Raw genomic sequence first — 15,710 nt, forward strand, 5'->3', positions numbered from 1 at the left:
AAATGAAAAGATATTGTACTCAGAATCGAAAATTTTCACTCGCATTTTACGTTGTAGGAACCAGAATGATTCTATCTTAATCTATGTTGGGGCATTTTCCTCCATACCATCCATATCGTTTTTATCAGACTCCGTCGGATGAATGTATAAGCCTATTTTCTTCTCCAGACCTGTATTTCGGAGCGAACTAGTCCAATTTGGATGGAATAGCGTGTAATTGGAAAAAAATACTTTTAACCTGATGCGATTAATTCAGGGGCTTACAAGCATGTCTGCGAGTGTGTGTTACAAGAGTTACTTCTTTTTCGCCGAAATTGTACATTAAAATGAATTAAGGGATAGGTACGGATATTGATAAAGAATAGATACGGAAACTATTTTTAGATCATGAAAAATAAATTTTATTCTTAATTTAAATGAAAACCAATATGAGTTTTTCAAAAAATAAATCAAATATGTTATTGATACATAATGACAAAATAGTCATATTTTTTGTTTATTGTTGCTTTTAACTTTATATATTTGATTAATAAAATAAATACGTATTGTTCCTATTTAATGTTATCTGTTTTGAAGCATTAAAAAAAAATTAAGAATATCTTTAAAGATGCCTGAACTTCTAGCAACCGCAGACCAGAATTTTCACTGGTATGAATATCTTGACAACTTTTTTAATTTTGAACCCTTTTCTATTGTAAAAGAGATTAATAACATACATAAGAAAAGGAGACCTGGAAAAAGAATGTCCAGGAGACAGCGAAGAAAATTGAGACAGTTAAAAGATAAGATGAGAGAGTATATCCATAGGTGGAGTTCGGATAAGATGAATAATTTTCGAACTTACATTACACATTTACTCGAAAGTGTTTTCACGAAGTTCGGTGACAGAGAAAAATTAGAATTTTTAACCAAAGAACATGAAGGTTACTACAAGCAACGGAGTTTCTTCATCGTTTATAATATGATGAAAAAATACCTAAGATCCATTAATACCAATGAACTTTATACTGGTGTGATTGATAGAAACATAATGAAAGTAATGGCTGGGATCTGTGACTACGTTCCAGCCCGTACTTGCACCTCTTCGGAAAGTACGCGTTCAGAAACATCAAGTGTCTGCTTCTTAAGCAAAACCAGCGTTAGTAGGATAAGGCCAAGCACCGTTTCCAGTTCTGGCCATAATAGCAAACGATCCAAGAACACGGCCGAACAAGTAGACGAGAGTACTCTAGAGGCTGCTAGAGTTCTTACAGCAGCATTAGAGATACATAAAAATTATATAAAGTCAATGATCGATAAAAAACCTAAAGATGTCAAAACTGGAGGTGAAAAGTTAGACAAATTTAAAAGAATAATGAAAAAGAAAGTATTTGCATTAGCCAAAGGTTCGAGGAAAAAAACAATACAACTGAATAAAAAGGGTTTCTTGGAATCCAAAGACGACATTACCTTTAACTTCATGAAAAAGATACAAGAAATCAAGTCAAAAAGAAGAGCACTAAAGAAAGCTAATAAAAAAGCATGTTACAATATTCTATATCGGTATTGTGGTAAAAGAAAAAAAGGTGAACATAAAATAGAGCAAAACATGAAAAGCGGCAAAGAAGAAGAAATTTTGGAGGAAGATGTAGAAAAAAGAACGAAAAGAAACAATATGTGGGAAGAAAGTAGGCAAAAAAGTTTGAATGTAAGAAAAATAGAAATGACAGAAGGAGATAGAGTACTTGCCAACATTAAAAAGCAAGAAGATATGAAAAAAAAGGAGTTTCTACTTCAGTGCCGTGAGGGTTTTGAAGAGTTATTTGTACTACCTCATGAAGAAATAAAGGAAAGTACCGTAACTGCCCTCAAATCACCTGAATGGTTGATTCACAAACCGTCCGAAAGGGTATATTACGAAAGGGATTCAAGAGTAACAAAACCAATAGAACTTCCAGAGGAAAACTTACTTCAACTCTGTAAGTCAGGCTCTAACATATCTGGTGATGTATCTCCAACCAATGATTTGACAGAAGAATCGGATGAAGAAATTAGTTCAATTTCAAAAACTGAATCAGTATATACCGACGAGTATTATTTAGATGATGTGAGTGAATGTTTTCGAGAAATAGATGATGGGGCATTCGTTCCTAGTTCAACTGAATTGGCTAAAAGTTCTGATGAATCTGAATTAGATCAAGATAATTTACCTGAAAATGAAAAATTGTGCCTTGATTTTAAATTTGATGAATTAAAAGATCAATCAACTTTTTTCAAAAAGATCAAAAAAGCGCAGCCGGAAAAAATAAAAAGTTATATAAAAGAAGACGAAGTGAGCATTACAAGCGAATTGATGCAAGATCTATGTGAAACATCAGCTTCAGAAACAAGTGATACCACGTATTATTTTGAGCCCCCTAAAGAAAAAATTCCTGAAGAGAAACCAGAAATCATTGCTCAACTAATAAATTTTAGAGGTATGAATCATAGAAAGCTTCAATTATATTTAATGGAAAAGCAATGCAAAGCTTCAGATGTCAGTTCAGTTTCTGAATACAATGTTTGGAACAAGGCAATTTTTAAAATAAAACAGAGGGAAAAAGCTTATTATAAGAAAATGGGGATCACTGAATCTTATGAGCGATTAAAAACAGACATAAAGCACTTAATCAATCAAATGTCAAAAGCGAAACGTAGTAGACCGATTGTTTTAGACTCCTCAGTAAAGGAAGATTTTTTAGTTGAATTAAGTGAAAAAATGTTTGAAAAAGTTAATATAGATGAAAAAAATAAATTCCCCATTGTTGATAACAATACAGACACAAAACCAGAAAAGGATTTAATGAAAATTCAAAAGTCACTTTCATCAGATCAGCTCTCTTCTTTATGCCCATCAGGTTCTTGTTTGAAAAATTCGGATTCCTCACAGTATAGTGAAAAAGATTCCGAAGATGCAATAAATAAAACTGAAAATATGATCAAGCGATTGAACTTGAGAGAGTCTTACAAGAAAGAATGTGCAATCTACCAAAAATATCAAGAAGGAATTTACAAGGATGTTCCATACGTTCAAAAGTGTTATATTCCAAAGAATGAGGAAAGGAAGAGACCAAATACGGCGCCAAGCGATAATCGAACACAAATCCACCCACCAACAAAAAAAGGACTAATGGGTATTACCCAATACTCAACTGTCGATGAAATCGTATCATGTATGTTTTCAAAACATCTAGGAGGTTCAGCTGGACATGAAGATACGGTAAAATGTCTTACTAAGGCTACTGATGGAACAGGAAGTAACATAAAAGTAAAAACTGACCAACCAGTAATGATACCTTATTCACCTTCTACTCAGGAATTGGACAGTTTATTAAATAAATTACACCCTGAGCCACAAAAAGATGTAATCAAACCGATTTCTCCCACAATTCATAATTCAGGAGCTGGAGAGAAATCAAACGATGCACCATTCAAACAAGAAAAAGTTCATACTAAAAAACAGTTAGACCAAATAATAGACGTAGAATCACTACTTTCACGAGATGCAAAGAGCATAGAGGATGATTATTATTCGGTGATTAAAAGGAAGCAAGTTGTAAAAGATAATGATTTTGTTAGTGATGATAGAATGGAATTTAGGGTGAAAATAACTACGGCCAGATATACGACATTAAAATCAGAAAAAATTTGGCATAGACACCATCACCCAGGTTTTTTATATTTTTTCCGTTCACTGTTACATAGAAGAATACCAAGCAGCTTAGTGAATTTAAAATTAAGAACAACTATATCCTTGCTGAAACCGGATAATGAGTTATTTGAATTACCTCATTATGCTATGATTCCTACCCTTCTACCAGCTATGACTTATACTGCCAGTGAACGAATAGAACATAGAATCCTTTGTAAGTATAACTTAATATAACAATCCCAGCGAGATATCAAATCAAATACATTTAAATTGGATATTATAAATCTAAAGGATTTTTTCACTATCTATAAGTAGATTGAAAAATTCATTCCTAATATAGAGAAGACTCCTTACAGTTTCATTGATTAAAAAGCTTTTAAACGCGAGATTGTAAACATATACAAGACGAAATAGGTTTCCTTATGGAAAGTAGTACTCTAATAACAATAAATATATGCATATTATAAAATATATAGATGCATAAATAAAAGAATACTATAATAATGGTTACGCCTGAAGTTGAGTTGGTGACCCGAAACTTTAGCATTAAATTAAAAAAATATCGTGGCAGTCCGGGGGGGGGGACTGACCAACAGAGGTGAAACTTCTGAAAATTAAATAATGTATTAAAATTTTATTTTAAAACTTCAATTTTTGGATTTCAAAATATTTTAATTTAAATGTCCGAAAATTCTGTATCGTTTAATTTACACTTTTCGCCTTTCTTATCTCGGTGTAGCGTCAAGATACAATTTTTGAATTATAGGAGGACGGAATATTAGACATTTCCTACTCTTACATGCTGGAGCTACAATTTTCAGTTTTTGAGATATTTTAATCTAAATATAAAACAAAACAAGCGTTGTCCCCACCACTACCGTTCCATACCATTCCCTCACGTCACGAAATCAATTTACTCCAGTGTAATTCATTTTTCTTGAGTTGTAGAACGAATGTCAATAAAGTTTCACTTCATGAAGAAACGGACTTGGGAAACATTTTGAGAGGCAGCATAAATAAGAAAGATTTTTCGGAAAGTAATTCAGGCTTTGGAGTGAGTAAGGTAGACAGTTCAGTTTTAATTTTGGGATAGATACTGATATAGAAGTCGAATCTTCATCCAGACTTAAGTGCTTGATCTATTGTCCTAATTTACAGCTGGTGTGGTTTTGAAAGGTTGGATCCCCCAGAGCTTCCGTGGCTTTTCAGAAGTTTGAAGTCAAAGACAAGAATCGGCTTAATGTAGAGTGTGTTGCGTACAAATTGCTAGCTAATGTAGGTAGGTACCAACCATATTGAATCTACTATATCCTGTTTTTTTTTTTTACTATTCCCCAACAGCAAGGCAAGCCTTACTGAAGCAAGTGTCTGAGGGTTTAAAACAATTCAAGGGGCTACTCACTACTGTCCCCTCCAAGTATTTTCTATAAAGCAGTGGAGGAAAAATGTCTGAACCCGTTTTTATTTCATTTCTTTGAACTAACTACAATAAATAATGAGGCTTATTTTTTAAATTTAATGGAATCCAAATGTAATAATTGACTAAATCAATTAGTGAACTGAAATAAACAATCATTTATAGGTCGAATACGAATTTTTGGCCCAATTCGCTATTTTTTTAATTTTATTTACTACTTATATCTATTTTGGAGGTAAAATATAGCCTCCATAGTACAACAAAAGGAGTGGAGTAGTTCTTATTTTTATCTAATCACTGGCACTCATGTCAGAGGTTGAAAATGGACCAACTTGTCATTACTTTTTTAGATAATGACCCATACAATAACTCACATATATATTTTAAATATAATTTCAGGGGATCGTCCAGATAAGTTTAGAATATGCCACAATGAGTTAGGAGATAAAGATTATTTAAGTGATACATCAGGAGCCACATTTTCAAATATTAGTAAGTATTTCCTTTATACCTTACTTTTTTGTATTACCTATTTAAGGATAGTAAATTAAATCAGACTAAGGCATTGTATTTAACTTTTTTGACTGACTGTACTTTTTAGTTATAAACTACAGAAATTATATCGCCAGTGCCAAAAACATAATCGGAAGTGATTATAGGTGTGCTAGTTAACCAGGGTCCTTTGGTACGAGGTTAGATCTCCTCCGACTTAATATTCTATAATCAATACCTACTCTCTGTCAAAACTTTAGCATTAACTACTAGATAGAAATGAAACAGTAAAAATTTGGCAGAACCACTGAAATTTTCCATGATAAATTAAAAATTTTTGGTGAAAATCAACAAATTATTCGAATTTTGAGATAGGTAAACTCGGAATACTTTCGGAGGTATTAGGCTAGGAACAGCTGGTGCGTCCAGAAGGCCGCTTGTGGAGTAGTACCCCATAGGGTTACAATTGAAATGGAAAATTTGTCATTTGAAATAGAAAATATTACATTTGAAATGGAAAAATTTTTAATCGAAATGATAAAGATTCCAATAGGAATAGAAAAAGTTACAATTCAGATGGAAAAGTTTACATATAACTTATCAAATCCGCACTTGGATAAACTACTGCTCAATAAATATGATACTCATGACACGGCGACACGGTTCCTGCAGATCTAGACTGTAACCATTGCCGCCGAAACCGTTATCGCTTACCCCCAATACCTTCAGTTCGTTTCACCACCTATGTTTTCTCTAGCCATTTATTGAGTTAATTTATTCAGGAAAATGTAAATAATTTTATAATGTTATATATAAATATCATTATAATTGCAAATATCTTGATGTTATGAATAAAGTTCACCTAAAAGAATATACTGAAACACAAAAAGTTAGTTCTTACAGGCGTACGGCCTACTACCCCACCGATGGTGCTCAACAAATACCTCTACAGAGTGATACTCAGTAAATAAATTAAAGGCACAAAGTGCCAAAATAAAACCCCTATCCCAATAATACCCGCGGGTAAAAATAAGAAATTAATTTTTAATATTGTGTACATATATATTTGTTATATTATGTATTGCAATTGAATGAATAAATAAATAAAATAGGAGGGTGGGGAAAAAACAAGTACCTTCTTGGGACAGTAAAAAAGACATTCAGTATTTTCTTCCAACTTATTTATTGATAAGAAGAATCTTATTTCACACTAGTTTCCTGTTGGTCACTTCCTCCTTCCTCTACCTTTTATCCTTTCTTAGAACCCAGCAACTAGCTACCTGCCAGGCCTCATCCTATCTAAACACCTATTCAACTACCTTAACCATATTCAATACACATTGTCGAGGCCTTCTGCTCATCAATACCTAATATAATCATTGGAGATCTAACACAACCACCTCCACAATACCAAGGACAATATCCATCCGATGTCCAGGCACAGAAAACGTGATACCTGATTGTACTAACAATGAACTTTACTGGGGCCTATGGGTACATTCACCAATAACATTTCAGGAGCCGAGTAGCGTTGTTATGCAACTTCTGTCCAGTGCCTGTACATCTGACAGTAATTTGAAGAAAGAATAATTCTGACTCCTTCAGACCTTGGCCTATTCTTCAACTAATTACTGACAAACACACAAGCTTTTCTTCTTATAATTAAAAACCTCCAACAATGCTACTATAGTACTTAAAACTGCATGATCAGCCCTGGGTAAAGCGACCTTTATAAACAGATATTCTTTTGAACATGTTATGAAACAAATATATATTTATATATGTGGACCTAAAGAAATGAATCTTAATATTCCCACTCTGAGGCTGCTTAGAACTGAGTATGTCAGGATATTATGTTATGATATTATTATGTTAGTCAGGATATTAATGAACTAACAGACACTTTTAGTTTTATCTTATTTAATATAGGTGAACTGACTTAATTGGGAAAGATGCTTCCATGACTTCAGGAAAACAAAAAAATAAAAAGGAAAAATATATCTAACTGGCTGTGTGTTTTCTGCAGTCTTCTAGTGTGTCCTGTTCACCTTTCAGCTCAAAATGTTCATTCTTGAGGATACATTAGTGGGAATTTTATAGATGGAGTATGGGGTGACAAAAAACTCTATGACATATGTAAAAAGTGTTGTAGCGATTGGTGTGTTCCATTTAAAATTCAAATTATATTTCGTACAAATACTTAAAAGAATGCTGAAAGATGGTGGCCATTTTTAAAAAGTTTATTGTAAATGAAACTGAAAGAAACATTGTGTTGTAAAGTTTCAGCTTCAGCTTAATAACAGGATTAGGAAGTGACAAAACAAGCAGCATATATTTTCTAACTAGAAAACTAATGATTAGAACCTCATAGGGAGAAGGAAATGTTGGCCTTCAAGATTATTATAACAGAAAAATAAAATCATTCACAATCAAATGGTTAATCTTTCTTAGAAAGCTCTGTACCACAAACAGCACCAAAATAAGAGTGAAAAATTGCTTCCTGTAATTTAATATTACATTCACAAAAATGTATATCAACAAAATATTCTATTTATAGAAGAAAATAACATATCTGAAATATTACAATCTATTTGCCTTAATTATATATTTATAAGTCATAATAACTAAAAATAAACATTTCCATATAAAATTATTTTTAAATATAATTTTCAGCTTTGGGAGTCCAATCGATGAGTCTGATGGGTGGATCTGATATTCATATAGAAGAAGAGGAATCAGAATATATCAATCAATTTGACCCATTACAAACAAAAGACCTTAATTGGCTAACCTGGAGCCCGCCTGAATACAACCATTGTCTCAACAATAAGACCATGACCAGGATAATGCAAGACTTAGGGGCAGCCCCTGATATTTATGATAAGTTGGAAATTCTCCTTAAAAACAAAAAACTTGGGTAATTACTATGTAAACAAATATAATTATTGTAAGGTTATCTAAAAATTAGTGCATGAGGGTCGAAGACCTATATACCTTGTTTTTTAAAGTCAGCTAGGCCCCTAGGGCTAGCTGAAAATATGACATAATTTGTAATGGCCAGCTTTAATAGTACAGACAAAAAATAAAATAAAAAAATTCTGGATCATTTTATAAGGTAAATGGTAAAACCTAAATATTTGTATCTAAAACACTATTCTCCCCAAAAGTAAGAATGTTTAATGTTTCACCTAATATAATTTTTTTTTTCAAATTTCGAAACTTTATTAATTGATAAATATTATAATCTGTCATTGTTAGGAAATAGGTAATAGTTCAGGTAGGTAAGATAACTGATCACATTCATACTAAAAAAAAAAAATAAGAATAAAAAAAATAAGTCAATGAAAAAAACACATAAAAATAACTAAAATCTCTCTCTAAATATATATTAATAGAAGGATCAAAATCAAACTATGTACATGAAAAGAAAAAAATAATAATAATCAATAAGTCACATTTGTACTTAAATCTAATATAATTAACCATGAAAAAAATCAATTTTTCTTAGGATACCAAATTTGGTGAGGTTTTAATTTTAAATGTGTCAACTTTCCTTGCATTCAATTTTTTACAATGGGTAGATGAATATAGACAGCAATTGCTGGTATCGGTATTTCTTTTATTATTTATATCTTAAAAAATATTTTTCATACCTTTCGGTGGCCACAAACATGACTTGTGAGAAAGAAGAATTTATGTTTATAAAATAAAAAAGATATATAGAAAGTTTACAAGACTTTTTAAACACGATTTAACAAAAGTTCTTTAAAAGTAACTTACTATATGCAGTAATATAAAAGTTTATAAATGTTTAATATAATGGAAAAAAATTCAATAGGTATGTACCTATGAAAGAATTACTGAGCAATAATCAAGAAAAGCTGTTCCATTATGTTTGTTCACAATTTCTAAATAAATTTGCAATCAAGTATCCAAAACGATTTTTGAGGCTTTTGTTTTTTGCTTACAATCAACATGGTGTCCAGGTAATAAACAATTATTAAGATTAAAAATAAAGAGTGCCTATTATTTGTTGTTACTTAATATTTTATTGATCTTTTACATATTGATAAATTATTGACTTATCAGTATAAAATTTAACTGATGTTTGATACATTCAATCCAATATAATAATTTCCTATCAGTATGCAACAAGTGATTCTCTTATATCAATATGTTATAAAATATCTGTAACTCAGTCCCAGTTTTGTAAAAGTCTTTGTTTTCTGTAAGTACTTATAGTTCTATTAATGCGACTGCATTGAGAAAAGATTTTTGAATTTCCTGTCATCATTGAAAGTATTTAAATATGCCATCGATTTGGATGAACTATAAAATTTTTAGTTTAACTTGCAGCAATCTGTAATTTATAATTATTTATATACTTGTACTAAAATGAAAAAATATATACCAATTGCAAAAGAAAGTTATACTATAAGAGAACTTGACAAAAATAAGAAATTTAATATGGTTTTAATTTTAGATTTAAGAATATCTTTAGTAGAAATTAATAAGTATTTTAACCTATTGTCTTGTGAGGAAGCTCTACAAAATGGGGCAAAACGTTGCACAATTTTTTGTTCTTTTTTTACCGCAACCCTTACCATCTTTTCATATCTTAAATTCTACGGTCAACTATCCGTAGCACATTATAAGTTTCATATATTAAATAAAATTGTTTTCTTCTTTTTTTTTTTCCTTTTTAGAAACACATCTGTACGTTTATAAAACCCACTAGATTGAAAATACACTCGTTGGGCGATTGGCAGGGCTGCTCGAAATTCATATCAAACTGTTTCCACCTCAAACCTTTGTCAAGCAGTGATTACCCGGTATGTTATTAAAGTAAGATAATCTTTATTAATTTGTTACAGGCCAATATAAAAATTTATTGGTCTCTATGAAATAGATAGGAATACAAAAATTTATTAATATTAATAAAAATTTATTGGTCTCTATGAAATAGATAGGAATATAAGTGTTGATAATAACAAAATCACAACTTAATCTACTTAACAATTATTATTTATTTATTTTTTTTCCCTGTACACCGCAGGTCAATGGCTCTTCTGGTAGCCCTATAAAGTGCTCAAAACTTCGACCACTTGGTCTCGTCTATGAAATTTTTTTGTCTTATGTCCTCGAGGTGAGGGCAGTCATATAAGTTGCTGGATGCTGGTGACTCCAAGCATAACAAGCAGGGAGGATCATCTAACTCTAATTTCATACAGATGTGCACCCAAGTAATCATGGCCAATAATAACAGCTGTGAAAGTGGCAACTGATACGTGGTAGGAAAGATCAGATGGTATATGATCACTTGGACTGATGAGGGGTGCCCATTGCTTCCCTTCTTAAGACTCTTGATAAATTTGCTGTAGCTTATGAGAATAATGGCCTTTGTGCATTTCTTATTGCTACACACACACTACAGGCTGACCTGTTGGTTTATACATGCAGCCATCCTTCTTCTGGAATTGGGGTGTCCTTCAGCTCATTAGGAGAAGGAGGGAAGTATTCTCTTGGAGGCTGGTCATGTCAGAGTTGTGTAATAACAGGCAGTGTGTTGTGGAATCAAGTCTTGAGCTGATGGGAACGATTCAGGGTTCTAAAGGGACTGGACAAGGTAATGCTCTCCCCTCAAGTATTTAACATTCTTTAGAAATATTGTTTCTGTGACCCAGTTGCTCAGCAGCAGGTGTATAAGTCAGCCAAAATTTTAAGTTGCTCTACTGAATACTTACATTAAAGGCTAATACAGCCAATTTTTGTCTGAATCTCTAGGGTTCAGTTCCTGTTTGAAGCTCTGCTATGGTGCTGCAATAAGCCCCATCTTAGCACCATATGCAATTTGCAGAGCATGATTCTGAGCGACGTCAAGCTTTTTAAAGGTCAATACCAGCACATCCTGGGAGGTTCCCTATCAATCTCTTCAGCAGGTTCAACAAGTTGCTTCAACATATTACCGTCCAATGATAGTGAGGTGGAGTGTCTCTTATTTGATAGAGTAAAAAGCTGGAATTTAGTTTTCAGGGTGTTTATTTACATTTCATTTTGCGATCCCCAGTTTGAAAGATGCCTCAATGCAACACTCAAGGCCGACTCGAGGGCAGAGATATTATTTGATTGTTTCCCAGATGACAACAGTCATCCGCCTACAGTAACACACAGACTCCTGGAACCAAGGACACCACAGAAATCACATCATCAAGTATTATTTTGAAGAGTGCCAGGCTTAATACTGACTGCTGAGATACACCATTTCTGGTTTTTCTAAAAGATGAGGTTTTGTCCTGATAACACAATTTAAAGAATCATTGAGCAAGAAACGATCTGAGTGAGGCAAACAATCCACCTCTTTCTTTGTCAAAAGCTGTCTTGAAATCCACAAACACAGCTAGGGTACTCAACCTTCCTTAAGTTCCATCAGGCCCTCTTTTTCTCTTTGAACATGTAGGGACCAAGAATTTCTTTAGCCACCAGAATACTATGGCCAAGGCTTCAGGTGGTGGGCAAACAAAGAGAGACAATTTTATGAATGAACTAAGGCTGCATCTGGTTTGGATGTTGCTTCAGTATATGTGAGGAAGCTTGGTTTTCCATCTGAAGCAGCCATGTACTCAACCAGTTTTTCCTCAGTAAAGTTCTTAATCCCATCTGATAGATGGAGCGTTTAGGTCGCCAAGCAGAACCCAGAAGTACAAAACAATAAAGGCTACTAAAGGTTTAAGGCTACTGAAAGCCACGATTTATCTGATAAAAAATAGAGGATAGTGCAATGAATATATCCAGGAGCATGACGAGAATGAATATATATACCACTAATTTTCTTTTATTTCATAAGTCAAGTGAAACCCTTTTCTATTTTAGTTGTAATCCTTTCCATTTCAATTGAATTGAAAAAGAAGTATAACAAAGAGGGTAAGGTGCCAAGAAAAGTGAAGCCAAAAAGAGGCTCAGTCCTGTTTTTCTAAAATTTAAGACAAACTGGACATAAATTAAAATTTGATGCATCGAAAATCATACATTGGGAAATAAATAAATTTAAACGAAATTATTACTACACAAAAATATAAGAATTGGGCTATCAACCAAAAATTGGATGTACAAAATTTAAATTCATGTTGTTCTAACCTCATAAATACACAGGACACAATTAACAACACTAAATATAAATAGACAAAATACAAAACAGAAATAACAGATGGACTACCAGCTAGAAAGAAATAATTATGTGTTGGAAAAACCAAAGCAAACTCTCTAACTCCATTTCAAAATCTATTCAGTTCTGGCACAAACCTAGAGTTAGTTGGACCATAAAATGTAGAGCACGCTGTAATAGACAATTCTAAGTAATGTTTTAATTGCAATAGTTATTAATCATTCATTACAGTATGTACTTTTTAGTTTTATAGTAATTAGTTGAAGAAAGTATTTGTTATAAAAAATTGTTTTTTCATTGTAGGGTAAAATAAATATATAGTTGTATTATTGACTGATCTTCAAAACCCCCTCAAAAAAAAAAATTATACTTAGTAAAATTACTTATACTTGGTAATTTTGTATATATAATGTGTGTGTGAGTATTAATTGATATAAAAACTTCAATTGTGTCCAATTAATCTAAATACTCCTCTAATCTAGCTATTGAAAAGCATTGCCAGGTCTGCTAGTGTTTATTACAATAATATAATTATATATTTTTTATTATTTAAAGGGAGGAGAATTCAATCGATTTAATGATTGATCATCAATTTTTGCTAATTTCAACATTTTGTTCGAGACCAAGAATTACAAATTAATTACTACTTAAAATACTATAAATACTATTTTGAGAGGTAAGTTTTTTCAAAAATAGTTCAACTTTCCAAAAAAGGGCAAATATCAGAGAATACTCCCCAGAAATCCAGTATAGTTTACCATTTTAATATAGAACCAATATTCAAATTTTCAGCATTTAACTTGAAATAATTCTTTCTTAAACGTAAAATTTCCAGAAACATTCTTGTAAATTATGAAAAATCTTTTAAAATAATAAAGTATCTTTTTGTTACCTTCCAATTTGATTATTATTATTTTTTAAATATTCATTCCTTCAGTATGCCACCAATGACAATTATTTAAACAAAATCTAACTCACATGAACTAATCAACTCAAGATTATTAACTTCTTTTTCAGTTTTATCATTCCAGTTTAAAGAACAAAAATGATTTCAAATTCGTATTCAATAACCTTTCTTTTATAGCCCTTACAGTTGAATGGACCAGACAAAACCCTCTATTTCCAATCAGGAAATCTCTATGAGCTGGCGTTATTATTGGAGTCTATGTTGCTTGGAGCAGGATATGATGCTTATATAGTATCAGGGATGGTTACTCAAGTCATGGTTACTGGTATGATGGAAGAATATTCTCCAGATGAAAAAGATATTCAAGCACCTGAAGTAAGTATCCCAAAATAACAATACACAATGTTTAATTATATCAATGCTTTACTTGATAAGAGAACTAAAAAAAACCAAGTGTTTTTCAGATGTTTTGCTTAAAGTATTCCAAAGGTAATGTACTTTCACCAAACAGAGTGGCACATCTTCATATTCTACAATTTTCCACTATAGAACAGATGCGCCAGCAGTAAACTATACTCAATCTTTCGTGAACAACAGCATAAGTTTAGTGGTTTCATTATTTTCAAGAGGGTTTTTTCCAATTGTTTTCTTGAATAGTGATACATTTTGCTTTGCGAAAAGTTGGAAGTAATTTTTTTTCATAAGCAATAACATATTTGGACCTCAAATTTACGATTTTTGAGTTGAAATCAACAAACATAATTTGTTATATACAGCCGGAAGGCGAAGTGGAGTGGAGTAAATTAAATTGGTCATTCTTTGCTCAGATTTTTAGAAAACAAAGTAAAGGCAACAAATAACAGAATTGATTAAATTTTTTTTAGTGATAATAGTGCTGGCAAGAAAAAAATAAAGTTATTACGAATCTAGAACATGCCTATTCAAAAAATTGTTCTTTGGGCCAAAGAAAATGCAAGATTTTAATTTAAAAATAAAAAATTCAACAATAGACTGTTTATTTTTTTTTCACTCTAATTATTTAACATCTTTTTCACATTTGTTATTGCAAATTTTTATTTTTTAATTGTAATTTCTTTATTTCTTTTTTACTTTTCTTTAAATATAATATAATTTACAATGAAAGTATTACTTAGTTAATTCAAAAATGATTTTCTTAAAAACCGGCATATATTGAAAATTGGTTTGGAAAAACAGCTAAAGTACTGGCACAATATGATTATTTAGTAACTTTAGTTCTAAGAGACACAAATATTTAATATATGAAAAATTAGAAAAATAGATTAAAATTTGACATCAATATTTGAAAACTAAGTAAATTTAAAATGTTTCCTTTGTAAAATAGCATTATGTAAGATGTGCCACTATTCAAGAAAAGCAGCAATATATAAATATGAAAACAAAATATTTTAGTAAACATGAGTTAAAGGGACTTCAAAGTTAATAAAAATGACCTTTATGAACATGAATAGAACAACATAATCCAACATCATGGAAATCTATCAAATGTAAACATACTTGAATGTATGAAAATTGATTTCTAATTATAAGAGATCATTGTTAGCAAACCATTCACAAACCAAAATCATTGGTTACAATTTTTTTGGTTATTTTAAGCAATGTTTATATTGATTAGCTATTACTTGAATATAATTGTGAAAATTTTTTTTTAGATTGGATTCAAACGTAAAAGCAGTGAACAACTTATCACAATTGAAACATTTTTCAAAGGATCAGATAGAGACAGATTATCAGAAAGATTAGAAAAACAGTTCAAGGATGATCAAAGATTATTAGAAGAAATATACATAGAGAAATTAGCACAAAAGGGAGGCTGGAAAGTAAGCAAGATGAGGCACTTCTTATTTTTTATTCTTGGTCACTCATAATTATAAAGCTTAAAAGCAACCTCATCTTCAATCCTTAGTTTCAAGATTAATCCAGTGGTGCATCTTTAACCTGCATTCTTTTCCTCGTGGTAAATTAATTTTTAGCATAAAATGTAGTATTTGATTCATGGAACACTTTTTCTTTTTCTTTTAAT

General features: G+C 31.4%; 1 protein-coding gene across 1 annotated transcript in view; it reads left to right on the forward strand.

Annotated features, from left to right (window-relative positions):
* Nucleotides 1–513: 513 nt before the first annotated feature.
* Nucleotides 514–15,710, forward strand: part of lobo (lost boys) — a 36,076-nt gene continuing 20,879 nt past the window's right edge. Inside the window, exons 1-7 of the mRNA XM_014434330.2 lie at nt 514–3,884; nt 5,487–5,579; nt 8,253–8,496; nt 9,418–9,565; nt 10,286–10,411; nt 13,826–14,023; nt 15,340–15,507. Coding sequence (XP_014289816.1) covers nt 608–3,884; nt 5,487–5,579; nt 8,253–8,496; nt 9,418–9,565; nt 10,286–10,411; nt 13,826–14,023; nt 15,340–15,507 — 4,254 coding nt within the window. The 5' untranslated portion in view covers nt 514–607. The remainder of the gene's footprint in view (nt 3,885–5,486; nt 5,580–8,252; nt 8,497–9,417; nt 9,566–10,285; nt 10,412–13,825; nt 14,024–15,339; nt 15,508–15,710) is intronic.

Source organism: Halyomorpha halys, unplaced genomic scaffold, assembly GCF_000696795.3.
Source record: "Halyomorpha halys isolate HHAL.00 unplaced genomic scaffold, Hhal_1.1 Scaffold1348.1, whole genome shotgun sequence".
Lineage (NCBI taxonomy): Eukaryota > Metazoa > Arthropoda > Insecta > Hemiptera > Pentatomidae > Halyomorpha > Halyomorpha halys.